At 40.0% G+C, this 23,670-nt stretch overlaps 1 protein-coding gene across 2 annotated transcripts in view; it reads left to right on the top strand.

Annotated features, from left to right (window-relative positions):
* lrrc40 (leucine rich repeat containing 40) overlaps window positions 1-23,670 on the top strand; it is an 85,699-nt gene that overhangs the window by 47,598 nt on the left and 14,431 nt on the right. For both annotated transcript variants that reach the window (XM_069938437.1, XM_069938438.1), the window contains exons 9-12: window positions 4,775-4,820; window positions 6,948-7,050; window positions 12,084-12,191; window positions 19,440-19,550. In XM_069938437.1, coding sequence (XP_069794538.1) covers window positions 4,775-4,820; window positions 6,948-7,050; window positions 12,084-12,191; window positions 19,440-19,550 — 368 coding nt within the window. The remainder of the gene's footprint in view (window positions 1-4,774; window positions 4,821-6,947; window positions 7,051-12,083; window positions 12,192-19,439; window positions 19,551-23,670) is intronic.

Raw genomic sequence — 23,670 nt, 5'->3', positions numbered from 1 at the left:
CGGGCCACCTCTAATACATTTTTGAAATCTTGCGGGCCAAATATAATTATATCGCGGGCCAAATTTGACCCGCGGGCCAGAGTTTGACATGTGTGCCATACACTATCCCACAACATTGTCCTTTACACTGATGGGAACCTGTTTTTTCGTTTCTTCTCTGATGGAGCAGACCAACGAGTTTCCAAACCACTGAACAATGCCAGTTAGTATGGGCGCTGAGCTGTGGAAAAGAGAGAGTTAAGTGGCTGTGTTGAAAGTTATTGCTGTTCTCGATGTGTTCAGGCTCCCTGCACTATCCTACAGTACACTGCCTTTCACTGATGGGAATTATTTTTCATCTCTGCTTTGATGGGGCAGACCAGCAAGTGGTCTGGAGGGGAACCCCTGGGTTAGGGTTAGGAGCAGACCAGCGAGTTTCAAAACCACTGAACAACGCATTAGAATGTCAGGCTCCCAGCAGGAGCAGGGACCTTGGGCTATTGAATTCTTTCGACCCGAAAAGTTCAGTTGATTTCCCCCTCCCCCTCCAGTGTTTATCAACACCCTGGCACTTTCCGACCCCTTGGATAGTCCCATCGACCCCTGGGGGTCGATGTCTACCACTTTGGAGACCCCTATCCTACATAATCCAATTATGTACTTTATTAATATGTTTAAGAGTCTGGAAAAACAACCAACTGAAAAACCTCACAAAGATTAGCGTATACAGAGCCGTTGTCATACCCACACTCCTGTTCAGCTCTGAATCATGGGTCCTCTACCGGCATCACCTACGGCTCCTAGAACGCTTCCACCAGCGTTGTCTCCGCTCCATCCTCAACATTCATTGGAGCGACTTCATCACCAACATCGAAGTACTCGAGATGGCAGAGGCTGACTGCACCGAATCCACGGTGCTGAAGATCCAAATGCGCTGGGTCTCCAGAATGGAGGACCATCGCCTTCCCAAGATCGTGTTATATGGCGAGCTCTCCACTGGCCACCGAGACAGAGGTGCACCAAAGAAGAGGTACAAGGACTGCCTAAAGAAATCTCTTGGTGCCTGCCACATTGACCACCGCCAGTGGGCTGATATCGCCTCAAACCGTGCATCTTGGCGCCTCACAGTTCGGCGGGCAGCAACCTCCTTTGAAGAAGACCGCAGAGCCCACCTCACTGACAAAAGACAAAGGAGGAAAACCCAACACCCAACCCCAACCAACCAATTTTCCCATGCAACCGTGTCTGCCTGTCCCGCATCGGACTTGTCAGCCACAAACGAGCCTGCAGCTGACGTGGACATTACCCCTCCATTAATCTTCGTCTGCGAAGCCAAGCCAAAGAAAGAAGATGTTGTAGTGTATTTGGAAGTGTTTATTAAGTGTTTTATATGCATAGAAAGGTAATTATATATATGGTATATACTAAGATAAACATTTGACTAACTGACACTAAATAAGGATCATATGTAGTTGTTATGACTTGAATACAAATTTGAGTTAAAGGTAGACTTGGGTAACAGAACTTGTTTTTAACCTGGGGACTTTCTGTATTTTAATGGTGAGAGATTGATTATGTTGGCTTTCAGAGAAAGGTGGCTGTCCTTATCCACTGAGTGAAACACAAAAGACTGTAGATACTGTGATTGTAGTAAAAACACACCGAAATGCTGGAGGGACTCGACCAGTCTTTCAGTGTCCATAAAAAACAAAGCTATTTTGCTGATAATTCGGGCCTGAGCCCATCTTCAAGGAATAAGCAGAATGAACCAGAATCAGGAAATCTCACAATTCAGACAATGCTGGCTGGGGGAGGAATCCAGACCAACAAAAGGCATTAATTGGATATGATAAAGGGAGAGGTGAGAATTTATCATGTCTGTGCGAAAGGAGATAGGGAAGGGAGAGGTCAAAGGTACTCGCAATGGGTCTTTTTGTTGACCACATGGAGCAATCCATGCTACAAAGCTATACAGGCAAGGCCCCTCAACTCTTCTCTGCCACATCGATGACTACTTTGCTGCTAACTTCCACCCCAACCTCAAATTAAGCATGTCCATGTACTCCTGCCCCACTGAATTGGTCTCTGGGTACCTTGACTCTGTTTTGTCCCCCTGGTCCAGTCCCTCCCCACCTACAGCCAGGACACTTCATAAGCCCTCCATCACTTCAATAATTTCCAGTTCCCTGAACTCAATCACCTTGTGTTTTCCATGGACATCAATCCCTATACACCTATACACCTCCATCCTCCATACTGAATGCCTCAATGTCTTTTGTTTCTTTCTGGGCAATAGAACTAACCAGTCCCCTCCACCATCACCTTTCTAGCTGGCAGAACATGTCCTCAACTCTCAATAATTTTTCCTTTGATTCATTCTACTTTCTGCAGGTTAATAGGGTAGCCATAGGTACCCACATGGGATCTAGTTATGCCTTCCTTTTTGTTGGCTTCATGGAGTAATCCATGCTACTAGCCTACACAGACTAGCCCCATAATTCTTCTGCCGTTACATCGATGACTACTTTGGTGCTGCCCTCTTGCACCCATGATAAGCTTGTTGACTACATCTACTTTTCTGCCATCTTCCTACCTGACTACAAATTACTCTCACAGCTACCTCAACTACACCTTCCCACCCTGCCCTGGGCAAGGATTTCATTCCATTCTCTCAATTTATCTGTTGTATCTGCATCCAGAACAAGGACTTCCATGCTAGATTATCAGAAATGTCCTCTTTCTTCAAACAATGTGGTTTTCCCTCTACCACCATCAAATTGGTGCTCACCCACATATCCTTCATTACCTGCATATGTGCCCTGGCCCCCACCACCCCACAATGCAACAAGAATAGGATTCCTCGTCCTCACCTACCACCCCACCAGCAGCCTCTGCATCCAAAACATTCCCACCCCCCACCACCTACTACGTGATCCCACTACTAGACCATATTCCCCTCTCCGCCTTCCACAGGATCTGCTCCCTCTGTGACTCCCTTATCCACTCCTCCCTCCCCACCAATTGTCCCCTTGTTACCTACCCCTGTAACTGCAGGAGATGCTTCATGTGCCCATACCTCCTTCCTCATCATCATTCAGGGCGCAAAACAGTCCTTCCAAGTGAAACAGTATTTCACTTGTGAATCTACAGGGGTCATCTACTGCATCCGGTACTCCAGTTGTGGTCTTCTCTGCGTCTGAGAGACTGGACTCAGACTGGGTGATTCCTTTGTTGAGCACCTCGGCTCTGCCCGGCGCAATAGCATGGATCTGCCAGTGACCACTCGTTTCAATTTCCTATCCCATTCCCTTGCTGGCATGTCTGTCCATAGTCTCATGCACTACTAATCACATGCAAATTGGAGGAACAACACCTCACCTTCCGACTGGACACCCTCTAACTGAATGGTGTTAATTTGGACTTTTCTGGCTTTTTTAAACCCCCCCCCCACCCCCTTCTTTGCCCCGTTGCTTTCCTCTAGCTCTGTCTCTCCCTTCCCTGTCTCCTAATGCACCACTCCCCTTATATCCTTTTGATGGTCTGGATTCTTCCCCCACCCAGCATTGTCTGAATTCTAAGATTTTCTGCTTCAGGTTCATTCTGCTTATTCCTTGAAGAATAAAGCTCAGGCCTGAAATGCCAACAATATATCTTTGCTTTTTATGGATGCAGAAAGACCAGCTGAGTTCCTCCAAAGTTTCGGTGTTTTTATCCATTGGAAGTTAACATATAGGCTCAGCAAGCAGTTTGGAACACAAACATTATTTGCCTTTTATTGCAGGAGGATTTGAGTGCTAGAATAGAAATATCATGTGCTAATTATATAGGGTCCCAGTGAGACTTGAAATATTGTGTAAAGGACTGTCTATCCAAGGGAAAATATATTTAAGATGTCAGCAATGATTTCTCAGATTGAGACCTTAGATGGTAGGTCTATCATAAAAATGGATTAAGCAAATTACATTTCAGTAGAGGACTGCAGGGGAATGAGGTGTGATTTCATTCAAATGTACAAAGTTCATTGCTAGATAGGGAGTTTTTTTTTCTCCCTGGTTAGGTTGTTGAGAACGGGATCTTAGTCTGAAAATGAATGGGAAGGAGTTTCTTCAAGCTTGGTTAATCTTGAATTTGCTATCCACTAACAACCTTTAGGCATTACTTGTGTTTTCAGCAATGCGCTCCTGATGGAATCAGCCTTTGGTACAATATGGAGCTAATATTTTTATGATGCACTTTTACTTCTCACTATTTTTAGGCTAACCATTTCCACAAGAAACTGGCTAAGTCGTGAATTGTGATAAAGCATTGCTGAGGTTTTGTAACAGTTGCAGTTGATTTAAAGAAAAATCAAAGACCAATAAAAGAGAAAAAATTGTCAATATTTTAAAAAGAAAGTTATCTTGCTTTTAATAAAACTAAAAAAACCTTATGACTAAATGTTCCTCAGCTGTGAAATTAATCAGTAAATCACCTCATAATATTCAGTCATGGGTTTTAATGTCTTGGCTTAATAACAGTGGTGCTACTTTAGATTACATAGGCATTTCTAATGCTCTATGCTTAGTACCAAATCAGGAGGGGGTGAATTCACAATTTTAATATGTCCTCACAACATCTTGGTCTCACGATGATAGATTGCAGAGTGATTAAATATACATACTGTGCCTGGTAAATGCTGCTATATTTTCTAGTTACAACCAGTATTGCTTACTGACTTCCTCCATATTCAGTAGATATTTGATTAAGAAAAACTAGAGATGTTTCTGAATTATGTGAAAATGTGTCTCTTTTACAGAGAGGAACACAAGAACTTCTCAAGTATTTAAGAAGTAGAATAGAAGGTACTAAATCATTTTTTTTTTAACCTGTGGATGGCTATACAATATTCCTGTGTAAATTTATTGAAAATCAATACATTTTCCTGCATTTATATGGTTCATCTGTTTAATATTGGCTTGATATTTCTGGGTCAATTCATTTTTATACCTATCTGCTGTGTGTGAGTAAGCTTTCTTATGATGGTTGATTATTAAAAAGCCTTCAATAAAAGGGAGGAAAATTGAACAATTAATTGTATGGATTTGGAATGTCTCCTTCATTCGATGAGCTCTTGGTATTTGTGAGAATATTTTAATAGATGATCAGTACTCTGCATACATGGGAATGATTTTCAATGCTCTGCATACATAGGAGCTACTAAAAAAGTGTTGTCTTAAGCTCTATGCTGTGGTCACCCATGTCAAAGTGAGATAGTAAGAGGCCTAATGTCTGCATTCCAGATTCTCCATCTAACAATTGGAAGGTAAGGATGTAAGCAGAAAATAACTTGGGACAAGGATTGCTTCATGGGTTAAGGATGGTTTTTATTTATTTGCCCTAGATTCCACACCTCCATTGTGAAGTCTCTATGCTGATTTTGAAGATGTTTTCTTCCTGCCCTGATGCAGGGTCACGATCTGTTGCATTGACAACCCCTACTCCCACCACTTCCCCCCCCACCTGCAGATGCTATATGAATCATCGAGTTCCTCTAGCAGTTTGTTTTTTGTTTCAGCATCTTCAATCTCTTCTTGATATTGACTTATTTGGTTGCTTGCACCTGGTCAATAAAATTGACTCTGGTATTATGTGGATTGCTTATCAACATTATTGAAGGTATCAAGTCATTATCCATTGAAATATCCAGTAACATGAATTTTCTATTTCTACGACACAAAATGCATAGACAAGTGTACAACTGATTGGCAGCAGATAGCAAGTGTTGATCCTGAGCCACTTAATTGGGATTTGGTTTTTATAACAAGCTGGATGAAGGAATAGAGTCTACATATCCTTCTACAGCTACCTATTCTAATTAACAATATTGTATAGTTGGATAGAAGGAGAAAGCAAAGTTATTGCAGAAAACTGTGGCAGATGAACTTTAATGTAGATAAACCAAATTTTCTCTATAAGAGATCAGGAGTTCAGGAACAATGAGATTTAAACAGGCACATAATCAATTTGTGTATTCAATATTCAAGCTTTTGGATACACACAAGAGAACAATGAAAATGAGAATTGAAATATTGCTTATTGCAAATTAGATGGTATGAAATAAAGCTCTGTGCAGGTTTAAAGTTAGGGGAGTCAACAATTTTTAAAAATCCTGCAACTTCAGGGTCTGTGCCCAAGATGGCACAGGGCTTATAGATTCTGGGGAAACAGAGTAACCGACACAGGGCTCCTGAACCTGGGAGAAAGAGAAGCAAAGGAGACAATCTTGTGGGAATGTGACCATAGCAGTGGTCCAGTGAGGGGCTCAGTGGCTGAAGGACTTGCACAGGCTGTGGGCTGCTGGTGACTGGCTGAAAACCAGGTATCAGAATTGGGATTCAATAGGGTGCTGAGGGTAAGTAGGGTTCCTGAAGGGCCTCAAGCACTGAAGGCTTCCTGATCATATTGGAAGTATGGACCTGGAGCTCGGGTTGCCTAATGAATTGAAGTGGAATCTGTGCAGCACAGAGGCTGCGGGAGCACTGGAGGTGAATCCATGAACACTGTCTCTGAAGCAACTCTCTTTTGCTCTCTACTATTGTTAAGGGTGCCGGGCAATGCTCATGGTCATTCTTTGCATTATGGCAGACAAAAGTTCATCACGTATATTATATTTTTAATGTATTTTTAACATGATGATAGAACCTTAAAATTGGGAATAATGATTGAATGATAGAAAACCTTGGTCGCCAGACTGGGAGTATAATATTTGGATTTTGGATTGGACTTTAGGAAGTAAATAATAATCTTTAAGATATGGAACACAGGCTTACCCCATTGATTACAAAAGTTAAAATTATGTGCAACATTACACTTATCTATTTATTTAATATAAAATTTGTCTTTGATCAAGTATGAAACAAATGGCAGATTTTTAAAAAAATGCATGTGTGCTCCAATAAAAATACCCCTGAACTTGTGTTTTTGACTAGAACAACCAGCCGACCAAGGTGGTCCAGGAACAGCTATGACATTTCCAAGTGAGTCGAAATCCACTGTGTACAACATTGGAACGCACTTGATTTTGGAATACAGGTATGTATTGTAGAACAAGAATACATTTGTATTTTTGCAGATTTGTTGGTCTGTTCTGATCATTCTTACATGTGTTTTGTCATAATGCCCAGTTTCTCAGTATAAATTCCACTTAAACTGTTTGTAATTCATTGTAGTACTGATAAAATTGTGTTCGTTGGAAACTCACAACAAACAAAATTGTTGTCTTAGAAATTTGTTGAAGGTTATTGCTGTGGAAGTATTCGTTCAAAATTAATATTGAATGAAGCTGAATTAACTTGATGAGTTTTGTAATGGAAGAAGCATTAAATCTATGCCTTCGTTAGCTACACTGCATTTATTTTTCATTCCACAGCCTTCATTTTCATAAAGTTTGGAGAAATTTGAGCAAATATTTCTTTTGCTATGAGAATCCTATAGGTAGTGATTGGGGAGTTTGTGACATTCTCCATTTTTCAGTTTATTTTATTTGGAGTGGGACTGTCCCTCTAAGAGAACAGATTTAACAACCTGCCTGCAGGATTTGAACTGATTGTGAAACTAGCAGCAAGCTTTGAACATCATGCTCTTTTTACTGGAAACATTTACAGAATCAACATAGAAGACCTGAAGAAGCCAAGTGCAAAGATCATGTGACCAGCTTCTTAAAAAGACTGGATTATGTGTTCAGGAGGCAATTTTAAGAAAGCAGCACAAGAATAAACAGCTCTTCAACCTCCTTTGTGGGAATGAGAAACACACATTGTATGGTTATAGTCAGAACGTCAGATTTTCTCTTTTTTGCTTATAGAGGGATGAGACACCACTTCGACTGACTCACAAAAAGGGTTTTAAAGTTGCAGAAGAAATACTGCACTCTATCACGACTGACCCATGAAAAGGGTTCTAATTGCAGAAGAAGGCACTTGTCTAAAAAGGACATTTTTCTGAGCACCTCAATAAAGGAGTTTGTTAGCAATCAACATTCTGTCACCCACTTCAGGGAGTGCTAACTTCATTCTCACCCATCTTAAAGCCTGAAGGTTGCATCAATTTCAAACCCTCGTGTCATGACTGAATTTCTGAAACTGAACTTTGAACTGCCTTCCAATATAGTCGTGCATAGTTAGAGTTTAAGTTAGATAATTGTATATAAATTTAGTTAAGTTTTGATAAGTTAGTTAAATTAGATTAGGTGTAATATAATTGTTGATTAATAATTAAAAATATTAAAATATAACACCATCTTGGCTAATTTTTATCACTGCTGTCATGTATGTAACAGGATGAATTGATGATGCCTTATGTAGTACATTGTCCTGAGGATTAGACCAAAGACCATTATTAGTTTTAAGATTCAATTTATTGTCATGTAATAAAAATAGTGTCATATTACACAAAATAACTTTTGTCTGCTTGTAAGGCACACAGATTCGCCAAAGGCAGAAATTGCCTGAAGTGCCTCTTATAGTTAGAGAAAGAGAAACAAAAGACAGTCTCCCCCCCCCACCCCCACCCCACCACAGTCACTGAAAGTCCATGGATTTGCCTCCAGCATTCACGTGCCCCCACAGCCACACAGTCTAGTCCAAACCATTGGCAACTTGAGCTCCAGATTCAAACTTCTGATGCCATTAGGAACCCTTTGATGACCTCGACAACTCTCTTGCATCCCAGTTCTGATACCTGGTATCCCTTCAGCCAGTTTTGAGCCAGGTCCCTTGATCGAAGTATCCCACAGCCACCGTGGGTTCCTCACCTCAAGTTACCAGCTGCCTGTATGGGTCCCTCAGCTGCAGAACCCCTCACTGGTCTACCACCATGGTCACCATCCCATGAGTGATCTCCTCTGCTTTTCCTTCAAAGACGGGGGTAGTCTCCTGTTTTTCTGGTGGTCTGTGCCAGTCCTCTGCTTCCCTCAAGTCTGCAACCCCTCATGGTTGCTCCCTATCATAGGCATCGCCATCTTGGGTCCAGACCCTGCAGTCGTGGGATTTTAAATAAAACTACCATTACCTCCTTTAACGGGCCGTTCAAAGCCTGTACAGAGATGTTGGCAGTCAAAATGATGGTTAGACTCTGTGGGAGCCCTGTATTTCTGCCCTCGATGGGTCCACACCAGTGACAGCGCTGCTGTTACAGTAGTTCCGGCAACGTCGACATTTTTTTCTCTTTGCTTTCTCTTTTTTCTCTAGTTTAAATAATTTTCAGGATGTAATAAGTGGAAATAAACATTGCAACCCCTTAAACCTGCATTAACCTATGTAATCCCCATATTGTTTGATTTCTTTTTGTAGAAAGTTTTCAACCCTATGAGTGATGTTTCTCTTATTCTCAGTGATTAATTTTCTTGCCCTTTACTCTAACAAATTGTTCCTTAATCCCAGATAGAGGAAGCAGCTTCCAGTCAATCCATCTCGTAATGAATGACACTCTTCTCAAAGAATTTGGACAAGTCTTTCTTACACTCACTCTTTACACGACAATTTCCTCAACCGTATAACCATATAACAACTTATAGTACAGAAACAGGCCAGTTCAGCCCTTCTAGTCCATTCCGAACATCTTTTCCCACCCAGTCCCATTGACCCGTACCTGACCCATAACCCTCCACATCTCTCAATGCTGCAGTGATGTGGAGGCAACTGCATCATCAAAAACATATTGTTTTTTAACTAAGGAGACAGACTGCACAAACTCTTTCAGTCTCTCACCATTTTTAGCTAACTTTGATTAGTATATTTTTCCACATTATATTATCTGTGTCATATTCTCCTCTGTACACCACCCTGAGACTCTCAGCATCCTTTGTATAGCCCACATTGGTACCCATCTTTGTTTCTGCAAATTGGGATTTACTACACGGTGGCCTCCTACAACTTATTGGTGAACATTGTGGCCCCAGCATAGATCTCTATTGCATCCCACTAATTACAGCCTCTCAATACAAAAAATTACATGTTTATTTCAACTTTGTTTTTTGTCTATTAGCCAATCCTGTGACACTGGTAAGGATCTAAAATAGCACACATTAAAGATGTCTTGCTAAAGTAGTGTGTACTTTTATCCCATATGATTTTATTGTCTCATTTAGTTTTATTGTCTTCTGTGTGGCAATTTATCGAATGCCAAATATACCACCTCATTTACTTTGTCCTTATCCATTCTGCAAATTACAACCTCAAAATTTCAACATTTGTTAAAGATGATTTCTGTTTAATAAATCTGTTTATTCAGCCTAATCCTGTTTTTATGCCTAGTTACCATTTTCTTAATACAGTGTAATGCCTTTTCCTTTTTCCCACAAAATCGTTAGGTTGCAAGTCATCAAATCTTTGAGATTTGCTACCATTCTGTCCATTGAACATTCCTAGTACAAATATTTTATGAATCCTCATTTCTTTCTGTGTATCCTTCATGATTTCTAAATCTGCTTTCATAGAAGAAGACACAAACTATTTGTTCTAATTTCTCTGCCCCTGCTGCTCCCTGGTATAATTTCTCCTTCCTCTGTATGTGAGGGCTATTTCATTTTTTTCTTCTCATATCTACTGAAGTTTTTATAATCTACATTCATCTTTCTCACTAGGCTACTATTGTACTCTTGTTTTTTTTTGTCTTGAAGGGATATCATTACTTGTAAAAAGTGTATCAACATGTTTGGTGTTAGAAATTGCTTATTCTCTGTCAATTCTTACGTGGTTTCCCAATCTATCACAATCACATTGCATCTAATACCCTTGTTATTTTGTACAGTTTTATTTTGTACAGTCATATAACAACTCTATTTGCGTTTTTTTTTTAAATCTTAACCACTCTTGTTGCTTCCTCAACTTTTTCATCTGGAAAACCATTTCTTCTACACTTGGATATTTACTTTTACCGATGTTCAACTTTTTGATGAGTAATCTGGGATATAGAGAATGGAGACGTTATAGTTATGCTATGTTCTTAAATGCATAAGACAGATTTAACATTTGCTAAGTAATTAGGTATATGGATCACAAAAGATTTTCACTTTCAGGAAATATATGCATTAGAGGTTATGTTTTTGCTGAAAGTGAGATTTAAAAAAAATGTCACATTTTGTCTCTTCATCTCTTCATTGAAGCACTCTGAAATAGCTGAGTAAGCCACTCAGTTCAAAGCAGTTAGAAATGGAATATAAATGTTAGCCCCATCAGAGTTTAAAAAAAACATTTTAGAAACCATTCTAAGAAAAAAAAATTCATACTGTACATGAAATATTAACAGAATGAACATACCAAGCCAATGTCATAATCTAGGTTTGAACTTTGAAATTTTAACTTAGGAGGTCTCTTGTTATGTGATGAACTTTCTAATCTCTACTTTACCAGTCTGAGTGATATTCTTGTGTTTTGAGCTATTAAGATTTTTATCCTGATTGTTCATCTGCTATTTTGTAATGCATGCCACCCATAATTTTGAATATGACCAACGAGACCTCTCTTTTCTGCAAATATTCTGAAAATTACTGTACAGTTATGCACTTCAACCCCAGTTTGACCAGCTATCCTCTCCAGCACTTTGATAAGATGTCTTATTGCATTTGTGACATGTATTTAAATACTGTAAATGTTAAAAATTTGTTAAGTATTGGAAAAGTTAAAAGCATTCAAAGACAGAAGCTAACCAACATTTACAACTTAATGGATAAAATTGATCTATCAGTGCTTCCCAAAATGAAGTTGTATTAATTTACTCATTTAAATTGTAGGGAATTATGATAAGGCTGAAAGTCTTGAAATGAGATGCCTTCCAAGAGAGGATCTCAAATTTTAGGTTATGCTTGCTCTAGGCTTTTCTGAGTTAAATGAATGGATTTAGTTTTCAATCTAGGAAGCCTGTTTATCATTTAGAAACATATTGGTTCATTTTGTCAGTTTGGCTGATACATTAGAAGACATTAACTTAAGCTAAAGAATAATGTACTTAAGCTTGGTATATATGTAGAATCACTGTATTTATTCCCAGAAGTAAGTTTAGAATTTTTGTTGCTTGACTTGAGCTCTTTTGAAAACTAAATATCTTGTTACTTCTTCCTTATCTAGTGACAAGAAAGCCACTGTTGTTCCAGATGAAGTATTTGATGCCTCTGTTGGAGCTCCCATTGTTAGTGTGAACTTGAGCAAGAACTTGTTGACTAGAGTCCCTTCTAGGTACGTGTAACCTGTGATCTTGTTTTTCTGATAATGCTTTAAAAACAATCCACAGTGTGGAATAATCTGGGATTTCACCAGATTTCAGACATTTTTGGAACTTTCTTCCAGTGTTAATGAGCTTCTTATGAACCAAGTAATTTCTAATGTTTGGAATTATTCTGTGATCAAATGAAAATAAAGCAATGCATCCTCTAGTATTTTACACTAATGTTAACTGGGGTTACGCTTTAAAGTTCATGTTTATTGTTATCTAATTGCACATATGCAACTCTATAAAACAGCATATCTCCAGACCATAGTGCACACACACGGATACAAAGTACACTCTACACACAAACACACATATACAGTACTTAGCAATCCAAAATAAATATATATAAAAATAATTTCTAGGATTGTTCAACAATCTCACTGCCTGTGGGATGAAGCTGCTTCCCAGCCTGGCAGACCTGGTTTAATGTTCCTGTACTTCTTCCTTGAAGGTAGTTTCTCAAAGATATTGTGGGCTGGATGGTAGTGATTGTCTGAGCCCTCCTTAAGCACTGCTCCCTGTAGTTATTGTCGATAGAAGGAAGAGCACCAGCAGTTTTAATCTCACTCCGCACTGACCTGCAATCTCGTGCTTTGCAGCTTCTATACCACTATGATACAGCCTGCCAGGGGACTCTCTATTCTGCTCTTGTGTAACGTTGTTAGGGTAGTGGCCAGCAACCTTGCCCTTCTCCACCTCCTTCCTGTCCAATGAGGAGGTGTAGTGGGTGTAGTCATCCTTTAAATGGACACCAAGGAATTTTGTGCTCTCCACTCTCAATGACAGAGCCAGTAATATGTAGTAGGGAGTGGATCTTCACTCTCCTCAAGTCCTCATTCCTCTTCTTTGTCTTGTCCATATTGAGAAACAAGTTGTTGCTTTTGCACCCTATATAAGCCTTTTGGCCTCTCTGGAGCTGAGTCATCATTGTTGCCGATGATGACCAACTACCGTTATTTCATCCGCAAACTTGATGACTCTGAGCAGAACCTGGCAGAACAGTTGTGAGTTAGCAGGTGTAAACAGTAGCAGATGGAGCACAAAGCCCAGGGGTGCACTAGTGCTCAGTGTGATATGGTTTGGCTGCCAACCCTAAAAGAATGATCTTTCAATCAATGTCCAGGATCCAGTGGCAGAGTCCCAGCAAGGTTAGTATATCCACCAGCCTATGAAGTATGATGGAGCTGAGCGCGGAGCTGAAGTCAATGAACAACAGTCTGTATGAGTCATTGTTCTTGAGGTGAGTCAGGATGGGGTGGCATGTCAGGACTATTACATCACCATGGATCGGTTTGGCCAGTAGGCAAACTGGAATAGGTACATGGTCACTGGTAGGTGTGCTTTGATGCACTTCAGTCATTCAAAGCACTTGATGGGCGTGGAGGTCAGTGCCACTGGATGGCTACCATTGCTGTCTTTGGCACTGGGATGATGGTGACTGCCATGAATCCTGCAGGGACAATAGATTGCTGGAGTGAGCTATTGAACATGCCTATTAGAACCTTAGTCTGGTCTGCACAGTCCCTTTGCATTCGGCCAAGTATGTTTTCTGGTCCTACCGCTTTGTGTGGGTTCACCCTGGATTGGATTGTTCTCGCCTCAGCTGTAATTATGCAGGGTTATTTAATTACAAAATTGAAATCCCTTTTTTGTTACATTGGTTTGTAATATTAAACTTGTGTGAATTATATCATCTGTTTGAAATTGCTTTGATGTAATCTGGCCATTGCAATGTGAGTGATATGAATGATTTTTCCACTTCATTTTTCTCCATTATGTATGATCCAGTTCTGAATATTGAATTAGAATTATGACTTATTCTTCTGTTTTCTAAAAATAAATACATAGAACAGACCTGGACAACATTCAGATATGGCTGATAAATGGCAAGTAACATTGCCAGGCAATGACCATGTATAACAGGATATGATCTTATTAACTTTATATATCAAATGCATTATCATTCCCAAATTCTACCTGCCCTCCCAGTCAAGTTCCTGAGAATCACAAGTGACCAGAAGCTCAACTGGACTAGCCACACAAATACTTGGTTACATGAGCAGGCCAGGCACTTCTTTCCAATGCCATAGCCTTTCCTGTCATTTACCAGTCAAGATTATGATGCAATACCCTCCAACTCAGTGGATGAGTATAGAATAATTTCAAATTTGACACAATCTAGGACAAAGTAGCTTTCCACCCACCATTCCCTATAATATCACTTGCAAATACTTCTTAAATAGCACCTCCTTAATTTATTGTTAGTACCACTTAATAGGATAAGGAGTCATGGAATTGAAGAGTACAGAAGCAGACCCTTTGTTTGGACTCACCATGTCCACAGCATTGTTGTTAAATATGGATCGTGGATTAACCATATAACCATATACAGCACAGAACAGGCCAATTTGGCCCTACTAGTCCATGCCGGAACAAATCCCCACCCTCCTAGTCCCACTGACCAGCACCTGGTCCATACCCCTCCAATCCTCTCCCCTCCATGTAATTATCCAGTCTTTCCTTAAATGTAAATAACGTCCTTGCTTCAACCACCTCCGCCGGAAGCTTATTCCACATCCCAACCACCCTTTGTGTGAAGAAATTTCCCCTCATGTTCCCCCTGCAATCTCAAACCATGGCCTCTGGTTTGAATATCCTCCACTCTTAATTGAAAAAGCCTATCCACGTTGACTCTCTCTGTCCCTTTTAAAATCTTGAACACCTCCATCACATCCCCCCTCAATCTTCTATGCTCCAGAGAAAAAAGCTATATTGGAATTAATCAGTTCAGGTCATTGGATCTATTTAAGATAGATATTGTTTAGCCAGGACATCAAAGGTCATGGGAAGAAGTCTGGGCAGTGGGTCGGTGAAAAAAAATGGATTAGTTCATGATTGAATGGCTGGGCAGACTCAATGGGCTGAATAGCCTATTTCTGCTCCTATGATCTTGTAGATAGGACTTGTGTGGATGGGACATTTTGGTCAGCATGGGCAGATTGTGGTGAAGGGCCCGTTTCTATAGCCTATGACTCTATCATTGAGCCGCATATTCATATCTAGGCTATGGATCTAAACTAATTTGCATATGGCTCACATTGTATCCAAACATCATTACCTTTGTGGTTCTGTTTTTTTAATTGAGCATCTCCTCTACAGTATAAATACATTGGCACCTATGTGGACCATGAAAACTGGATCTTTACCCTTCCACTTAAAAACAAGTGCTGAGATAAAGTTCTTAACTGCAATATTAACATTAACACCCATTACAAAGTTCATACAATACCCTTCTTACTCCAACTGCACCCATGATGCTGTGGTAAGTTTGCACAGCCTCAGTGTAGTCTCTGTTCTTCTCCCACACTGCACAATGGCAGTGCTGCCCCTGGTGTGAATGGGCAGAAAGCGGGGATAGAAGTCACAGTGCTTCTCTTCAAGGTTCTACTGCCCAGTCCAACTGCTAACAGCTCTGAACAGGCTTTAAAACGGCCTGTTAAAGGAACCACGGTGGTTTATTTAAAAGTCCTGCAACCGCAGGGTCTGGGCCCAAGATGGCAGAACCTGTGTTCAGCATCAGCTGATTTGCAGGCCTCTCCCCCCACCCACCCCCCCCAACACACACACACACACACACACACACACACACACACACACACACACACACACACACACACACACACACACTTGAGAAGATGCAGAAGAGACGATCCTATGGAACAGTGGGCAAAGCAGCGGACCAGTGAGGGGCACTGTAGTTGAAGTACACTCAGGCAGTGGGCTGCTGGCGACTGCAGTCAAGGAACCTGTGCCAAGCTGCAGACTACTGAAGACTGGCTGAAGGGGTATCAGGATGCGAGAGGGCGTTGAGGGCACTGAGGGCTTCCTGATCATGTCAGAGATTTGGATTTGGAGCTTGGGTTGTTGATAGTTTGGACATAAGTCTGTGTGGCTGTAGGAGTGCTGGGGACAAATCCCTGGACACTCTTTTGCTTCTCTTTATCTGACTAAGTGGCACCAGGCAATTTCTGCTGATGGCAAATCTTTGCCTGCCTTATGGTAGACTAAAGGAAATTTCGTGCAATATTACATTTTCTGTTTTATTACATGACAGTAAAATAATCTTGAATCTTGAAAGAATTTAATTCTTGTTGAATAACTCTTTGGAATGGAGATTCTGCAATGCTACCTTTTGGATTAGTCACAAACACCCATCCCTGTTCCTTCACCAAACCTGTAGTACTTAATCTGAGGAGTAACAGTGGTGAAATAATGCAGTCCTGTTTCTGTAAGTGTCCCACTCACATGACTCTCTCACCACCTGTGTTCCTGGATCAACAACCATTGTTCTTTCTCTTCCTCCAGGTTACCAACTATGTATAGAGTCAATACTTAATGGTGCCATCCAACTGTGAATAGTTGCAGTTTGTATTAACCCTTAAAGTTATAGCCACACTAAATGAAACGTGAGCTCGTAAGAATGTCCTTGAGAGGGAAGGAGAAGAAAAAGGGAATAAGTCTTGGTGAAGCTGTTCCCAAAAATTTAGGTTTGAGAACACATCCTATTAGCCATGGATGAATTGAATTTAAAGTTAACATCACCACCGAAATGAGGTCATTTTAGAATTGTTAGATTGATCTCTCAAGCTATATATTTTTCAAGAGTTATCATTCACTCCATTCAAAATGACAATTTATGACCAGAAATAATCGAAGCAGGAGTAGTTCCTTCAGCCACATGCTGATCTTTGGTATTTTCCTGCACTCAGGATTTGTAAAGTCAAGATCAACATTAATTCTGGATACTGATTTTATTTTTAAAATATTTTTTGTCGATGGGGTGCTCTGCATCAATTTCATTTAAATTTCATTTTTACATAGACCCGATTATTATAAAAAAATTTGTACATCTGAGAATGTGAGTTTTAAATAGTAACGGAAGTAGGATAGCAGAGAGCATTCAGCAAGGCTAAAGCTGGTTGTAAAGAACAATAACAACTCCATTTGGGGCAAAACAGTAAAAAACTATTAACCATTGTGTAAGGGGCCTGGTATAACAAATCCTAAGAAACATCTTAAATAACATGTACTTGTGTGGGAAAAGTTTGTTTAAATGTTCTGGAAAGCAGAAAATTCATCTGCATAAATATGTAACGTGAGCCAAGTGGCAGACTCCCTTGTGGTGAGACTAGCTGCATGCGGCAGTGCAGTAACTGAGTTCTTATCCTTTGTAAAGAAACAAAAAAAATGCAATGAAATTTGAAACCATATTTGTGTTCATTTGTAAAGTAATCTCAGGATCACTTTAACGTATCGTGAAGTGAACAATTGGGTTTCTATTTTGATTAAAACAATTTCTGCAGGAACTTGATGCTTTCTACGCCTGATTTGACAACAGGAACTGTGAAAAATCACCCCTCAGTACCCCCATATCCCCTGGTGATCCCATCTGAGGATGATGATCTGAGGAAAGCATCTGGCCTGGCTGAGTATTAAAAATCTGTGCTGACCAACTTGGCAAGGTATTTACAGATATCTTTTAATATCTCACTCCCAGCAAGGCGTGGAACCCACCTGTTTTAAACGGACATCAGTCATATCGGTGCCCAAGAAGAGTGTAGTAACTTGCCTTAATGACTATCGACCAGTAGCATCAACAGTGGTGAAGTATTATGAAAGCTTGGTGATGAAGCATATCAGTTCCTGTCTGAGTGGTGACATGGATACGTTCCAGTTTGCCTATCATAATAACAGGTCTATGACAGATGCCATCTCACTTGGCTCTACACAAAGCCCTGGAACACCTGGACAGCAAAGATGCATAAATCAGGATGCTTTTTATTGACTACAGTTCAACATGTAACACCATCTCCTCAAAACTGATCAGCAGACTCCAAAACCTGAGTTAACACCCCACTGTGTAATTGGATCATGGATTTCATCACCTCCACACCACAATCAGTGAAGATTGGTAAGAACTTCTCCACATCTCCATCAGTACCAGAGCACCATAGGGCTATGTTCTTAGCCCCCTGATCTATTCACTTTGCGCGTACGACTGTGTGGCTTGGTACCACAATAAGATCATCTACAAATTTGCCTACAATAATGCGTTGTATAAAGGAAGAGGATGAGTCAGGATACAGGAAATTTAAAACTTGGTTGAATGGTGCACCAACAACAACCTTGCACTCAATGTCACCAAAATGAAGGAGCTGATTGTTAACTTCAGGAAAGGAAAGCCAGAGGTTTCCAATCCAGTGATCATTGGGGGAATCAGAGCTGGAGAGTGAGCAAATTTAAGTTCTTGGGAGTCACTATCTCGGAGGTTCTTTCCTGGACCCAACACTCCAAAGGCATCATGAAGAAAGCACATCAGCTCCTCTACTTCTACAAGAGTTTACGGAGGTTTGGTATGACACCAGAAACCTTGGCAAATTTCTACAGATGTATGGTAGAAAGTGTGCTGACAGGCTGCATCACGGTCTGGCATGGGGACACCTTTACCCCTGAGTGTAAAGCACTCCAAAAGGTAGTGAACACAGCCCAGGACATCACAGGCAAAACCCTCCCCACTATTGAGTACATCTACAGGGAACACTGCCATCAGAAAGCAGCAGTTATCATCAAAGACCCACACCATCCAGCACATGCTCTGTTCTCACTGCTGCCATCAGGAAAGAGGTATAGACACCACAAGACTTACACCACCAGGTTCAGGAACAGCTGCTACCACTCCACCATCAGACTCCTCAAGGACAAACTCATTCGAAGACTCATTTAAGGACTCTTACTTGTGCACTTTACTGATTTTCTTTTTGTTCTCTCTATATTGCACAGTTTCGTTACATTTTTAATCTGTTTACAGTTCTTTACATGTTTATGCTGTGTACAGATTTTTTTTTGCACTACCAATTAGTGGTAATTCTGCTGTGCCTGCAGGAAAAAGGAATTTCAGGGTTGTATGTGATAACATGTACAGTATGTACTCTGACAATAAATATGAAAAAAAAATCTGATATTTTCCTATCTGTTGCTTTAAAAATATACTGTAAATAAAATTATACTTGAATTCTTGGTCAAAACACTAGCTACATATTTTTGATTTGTAGTCAAATTTAGTGCAACAAAATTTAAGCTGCAATATTTAATCAATGGATATGATCTTATAGTAAAGCCACTGAGATGATTCCAACAATAGCTTTCTGTTACAGGATTGAAGAGCTGAAGGCCACAGTGACTGATGTAAATCTTGGTTTCAACAAGCTGGGTTTGATTTCTTTGGAGCTTTGTGCACTGGAGCGCCTGATGCACCTGGATCTTAGGTATGCTGGATCATTTTTGAATGTTTTTTTAAATTTTCATAGACTTGTAAAATTCAAATAAACATTATAATCTTTTTTAACATTACTGTACCATTCAAAGTTTGTATTTATCCCCTCCTCACTCACATATAACTGAAAATACAATCAACTAAATGACATAGATACAAATTCCAGTGGGGTCAAAGACCCCCTACAGAAACCTAGGAACAAAAACAATCAGAAAGGCTAAGTAACAGGATAAAAGTTAAAAAGAACTTCAATTAAAGAGATTAAAAAACCTAAAACTAAACTGAAAAAACGCATCACCTGCGCCATATCCCACTTCCTTGATCACATTTATTTCCCAAATGGGATGGATTGCTACAGTACCTCTATTTTGAAGGGGGCGTTAATAAATATGTGTGCCAATATATTTCAAGTAAGGTTGCCACACCTTAATGAGTGTGTCATGTTTCTTCCTTAGATTGCATGTGATTTTCTCCAGGGGAATGCAACTCTGCATTTCCATATTCCATGATGTGATACTTAATGGGGAGTTGGACTTCCACAAAACCGCTATACATATCCTGGCAAAGGTGACCTTCACGAATTAAATTTGTTTTTTTGGACAGTCTAAAACTCACATCCCCAATGTCTCCCAAAAGGCATACTTCTGGATCCTGTGGAAAATCCACTTTTGTAATTTTCTTTTAAGAATATCCCCCAGGTTTTTCCAGAAAGATCTCCCATTTGTACATAGCCAGGTGGTGTGGACAAAATTTCCAACCTCCACACCACACCTAAAGCATATTTCTGAAATTTCAGATATTGATGTATGTAATTTTTGAGGTGTGAGGTGCAGCTGGTACAAGAAGTTGTATTTCATCAACCTATATTTGACATTGATGACTCCAGACACAGGTCTGCCACCGCTCTTCATTGATTGTTCTGCCTAAGTCCAACTCCCATCTCTCCCTTGACTTGTTAGTATGAACTAACAATCCTTTTAATTAATTTTGGGACTAAAGGGACTTTGTTAGTACTAACAGAGAAACAGCAAAGGAAAATTCACCAGACAATGGTAAATTCCAAATATTACTCATCTCTAAACTTAATCCCGCTATGCACAAATGTAACTTTATGTGTGTGTTTACAATTAAAGTCCCACTCTGAAAAGTCAATCTTTAAAAGTTCCGCATCATTTTAGTCTTGTTTGAAGGTTTTAAATTCTCCGTTCAGAAGTAATTATAAAGTGCTTTTAAACATCATATCTTTAGGTTTCTTTACTCACAATGTAGCTACTTTCTTCCACGATGAAATCACAAACCCAGACAAGAGTTAAACAAGTGTGGTTATATTCTTCCATGATGAAGTCACAAACCAGACAAGGGTAAAATTAAGTGGCCATACAAAAATAGACCCAGTAGAAATCTGTCCTCTTTTCCAAAGAGACAGTGAAGTAGTCTTCCTTATTTCAAAAGCTATTGATTCTATGTTCCCCTTTTCCCAGGTTACTGTAATTCAACCCTGTCTTTCACAAGGTTTCAACCCCTGTGTCACAGTGTTTTGACTTCTGTACTCTCCAAACTGAACTCTTCCAAAACTGAACTCAAAATATCTGAATTGGGTAATATATTTCTCCAAATCATGTGACTGTTATATCATTGAGGTGAGTCCCAATTCTTGGAAACCACATGACCATCAGTTTTATTTCTACCAAAACTTTGTTCCTTTTTCAAAACCATCCCTCGTCCATAACAAACTCTGACCTCATTTCTGTTCAAGGGGCTTAAGTGGCTTTGATTAAAAACAGATGGGTCCTTCAGCAGTTCTTGAATAGTTTAGACCCACTTGAAATCCATTAGCTCTTTCTGTCCAAGATGCTGTGACTCAGAGAATGAACACTCTTCTCTGAATACAATGGTGCATCTGTAAATGTGTTATGAACTCTGTGTGACCCTTTACCAGCCCAAACCATATCTAGATAAAATATAGTTTTAACATTATACTAAAGATTAACACAAATCTGTTACACTGTGCAAGTCTGGCTTCAGTCCCTCACCTGGAATATGTAATACATCTTAAGAGGTAAATTTTACACACATTCCCCTGTTGAATTAGAATCTCCATGTTTCTACATCTAGGTAGGGTCATAGATGGTCCCAATTTTTCCCTTAAGAAAGATCTTATTTGCAGACATCAGAAGAATATTCTATTAGACATTATGGTATTTGTTCCTCAACTGCTCAAATGACATGAGCTGCTTCCAATCTTTGATACATATGATCCCTTTCTGGCACCAGGTGTCCAGGATTTTATTACTCAGAGTCAAGGGTATCAAGTTGTTCTGTTTCAAGGGCACTTTAGGAGATATCCAATACATTGATTTATTCTTTGCCATATTTGAAGTACGTGCTTTAGTATGGGGTTATCCATTTTCTTTGAAATTAATTTAGTGACCCATTTATATATAAACTCTCTTGCTATCTTTTCAGCTATTGCATATAGTCCAATTTGTGCCCAGGAGGGGTGGCCCTCCCTCAAAGGGTGAGGTGATAAACCTTGCCTGGGCTACCCAGTAATATTTTTTGAAATCAGGTAATTTTAAACCACCCAAATTATAATCCCATGTCAACTTTTCCATGGAGATTCTAACCATTTTACCATTCCACAGAAACCTGACATATTCATTGAGCATCTTATAAAAATAAAAAAAAATACTGGGGCAACAAAATGGATAACATTGAAAAAGATACTGGAGCCTTGGCATCACCCTCATTCTGACCAAGTTAATTTTGCCCACCAGTGTTATGGGCAAAGTCCTCCTCTTTTGTTTTAGCTGGAAGGGTTGTACTGGGGCCTTCATATGCCTCTGAATTTTGGAGGTTTATTACCACATAACAATTACAGCATGGAAACAGGCCATCTTGGCCCCTCTAGTCCGCATTGAATCAAGTACTCTCCTCTAGTCCCACCTACCTGCACCTTGCCCCTAACCCTCCATTCCCCTCCCATCCATATACCTATCCAATTTTTTCTTAAATGACAAAATGGATCCTGCTGCCACTACTTTCCCAGAAGCTCATGCTATACAGCCACCACTCTGTGAAGAAGTTCCCCCCCCCCATGTTACTTCTAAACTTTTGCCCTTTAACTCTTAACTCATGACCTCTTGTTTCAATCTCTCCAACCCTCAAGGGAAAAAGTCTATCCTCCTTATAATCTTAAATATCTCTATTAAATCCCCCCTCAACTTTCTATGCTCCAAGGAATAAAGACCGAATCCGCTCAATCCTTCTTTGTAATCTAGATTCTGAAACCCAAGTAACATTTTCGTAAATCTTCTCTGTACTCTCTCTACCTTGTTGATATCCTTCCTATAATTCGGTGACCAGAACTGAACACAGTATTCCAAATTGGCCTCACCAATGCCTTGAACAGTCTCAACATCACTTCCCAACTCCTGTGTATTTTATGCTTCGATTTATAAAGGCCAGCATACTAAAAGCCTTCTTCACCACCCTATCCAAATGAGATTGTACCTTCAGAGAACAATGAACTGTTATTCCTAGATCTTTCTGCCTCAATGCCCTCCCATTTACTACGTATGTCCTGTTTTAATTATTCCTTCCAAAATGAAGCACTTCACACTTCTGAGTATTAAACTCCATCTGCCATCTGTCAGCCCACCCTTCTAAGCCGTCCAAATCCCTCTGCAATCTTTGAAGACCTTCTTCATTATTCACAATTCCACCTATTTTAGTATCATCTACATATTTACTCATCAAATTTACCACCTCATCATCCAGATCATTAATGTAAATGACAAAAAGCAAGGGGCCCAATACAGATCGAGGCACACCTCTTGTTACCAGCCTACAGCCTGACAAACAGTTATGCACTACAACTCTATGGCGTCTCCCTTCCAGCCACAATAATTACATTCAATTCAAAAGTTATTTCAAAAGGTCGTACATGTGCTATATAACACCTTCCACCCTCCACCCTCCCACCTCCCCTTTTCCCCCCTCCCCCAACTCCTAGAAAGAAAATAGAAAAAGAAGTACTGGAGTATGCCAAGGGAATAGAGCATTTATATTATAAAGTCTAATTTTGGAGGTTACCAAGAAATGAGGTCTTT

The sequence above is a fragment of the Narcine bancroftii genome, chromosome 5, assembly GCF_036971445.1.
Source record: "Narcine bancroftii isolate sNarBan1 chromosome 5, sNarBan1.hap1, whole genome shotgun sequence".
Classification (NCBI taxonomy): Eukaryota; Metazoa; Chordata; class Chondrichthyes; order Torpediniformes; family Narcinidae; genus Narcine; species Narcine bancroftii.
This window is presented reverse-complemented; position numbering and strand designations above follow the sequence as displayed.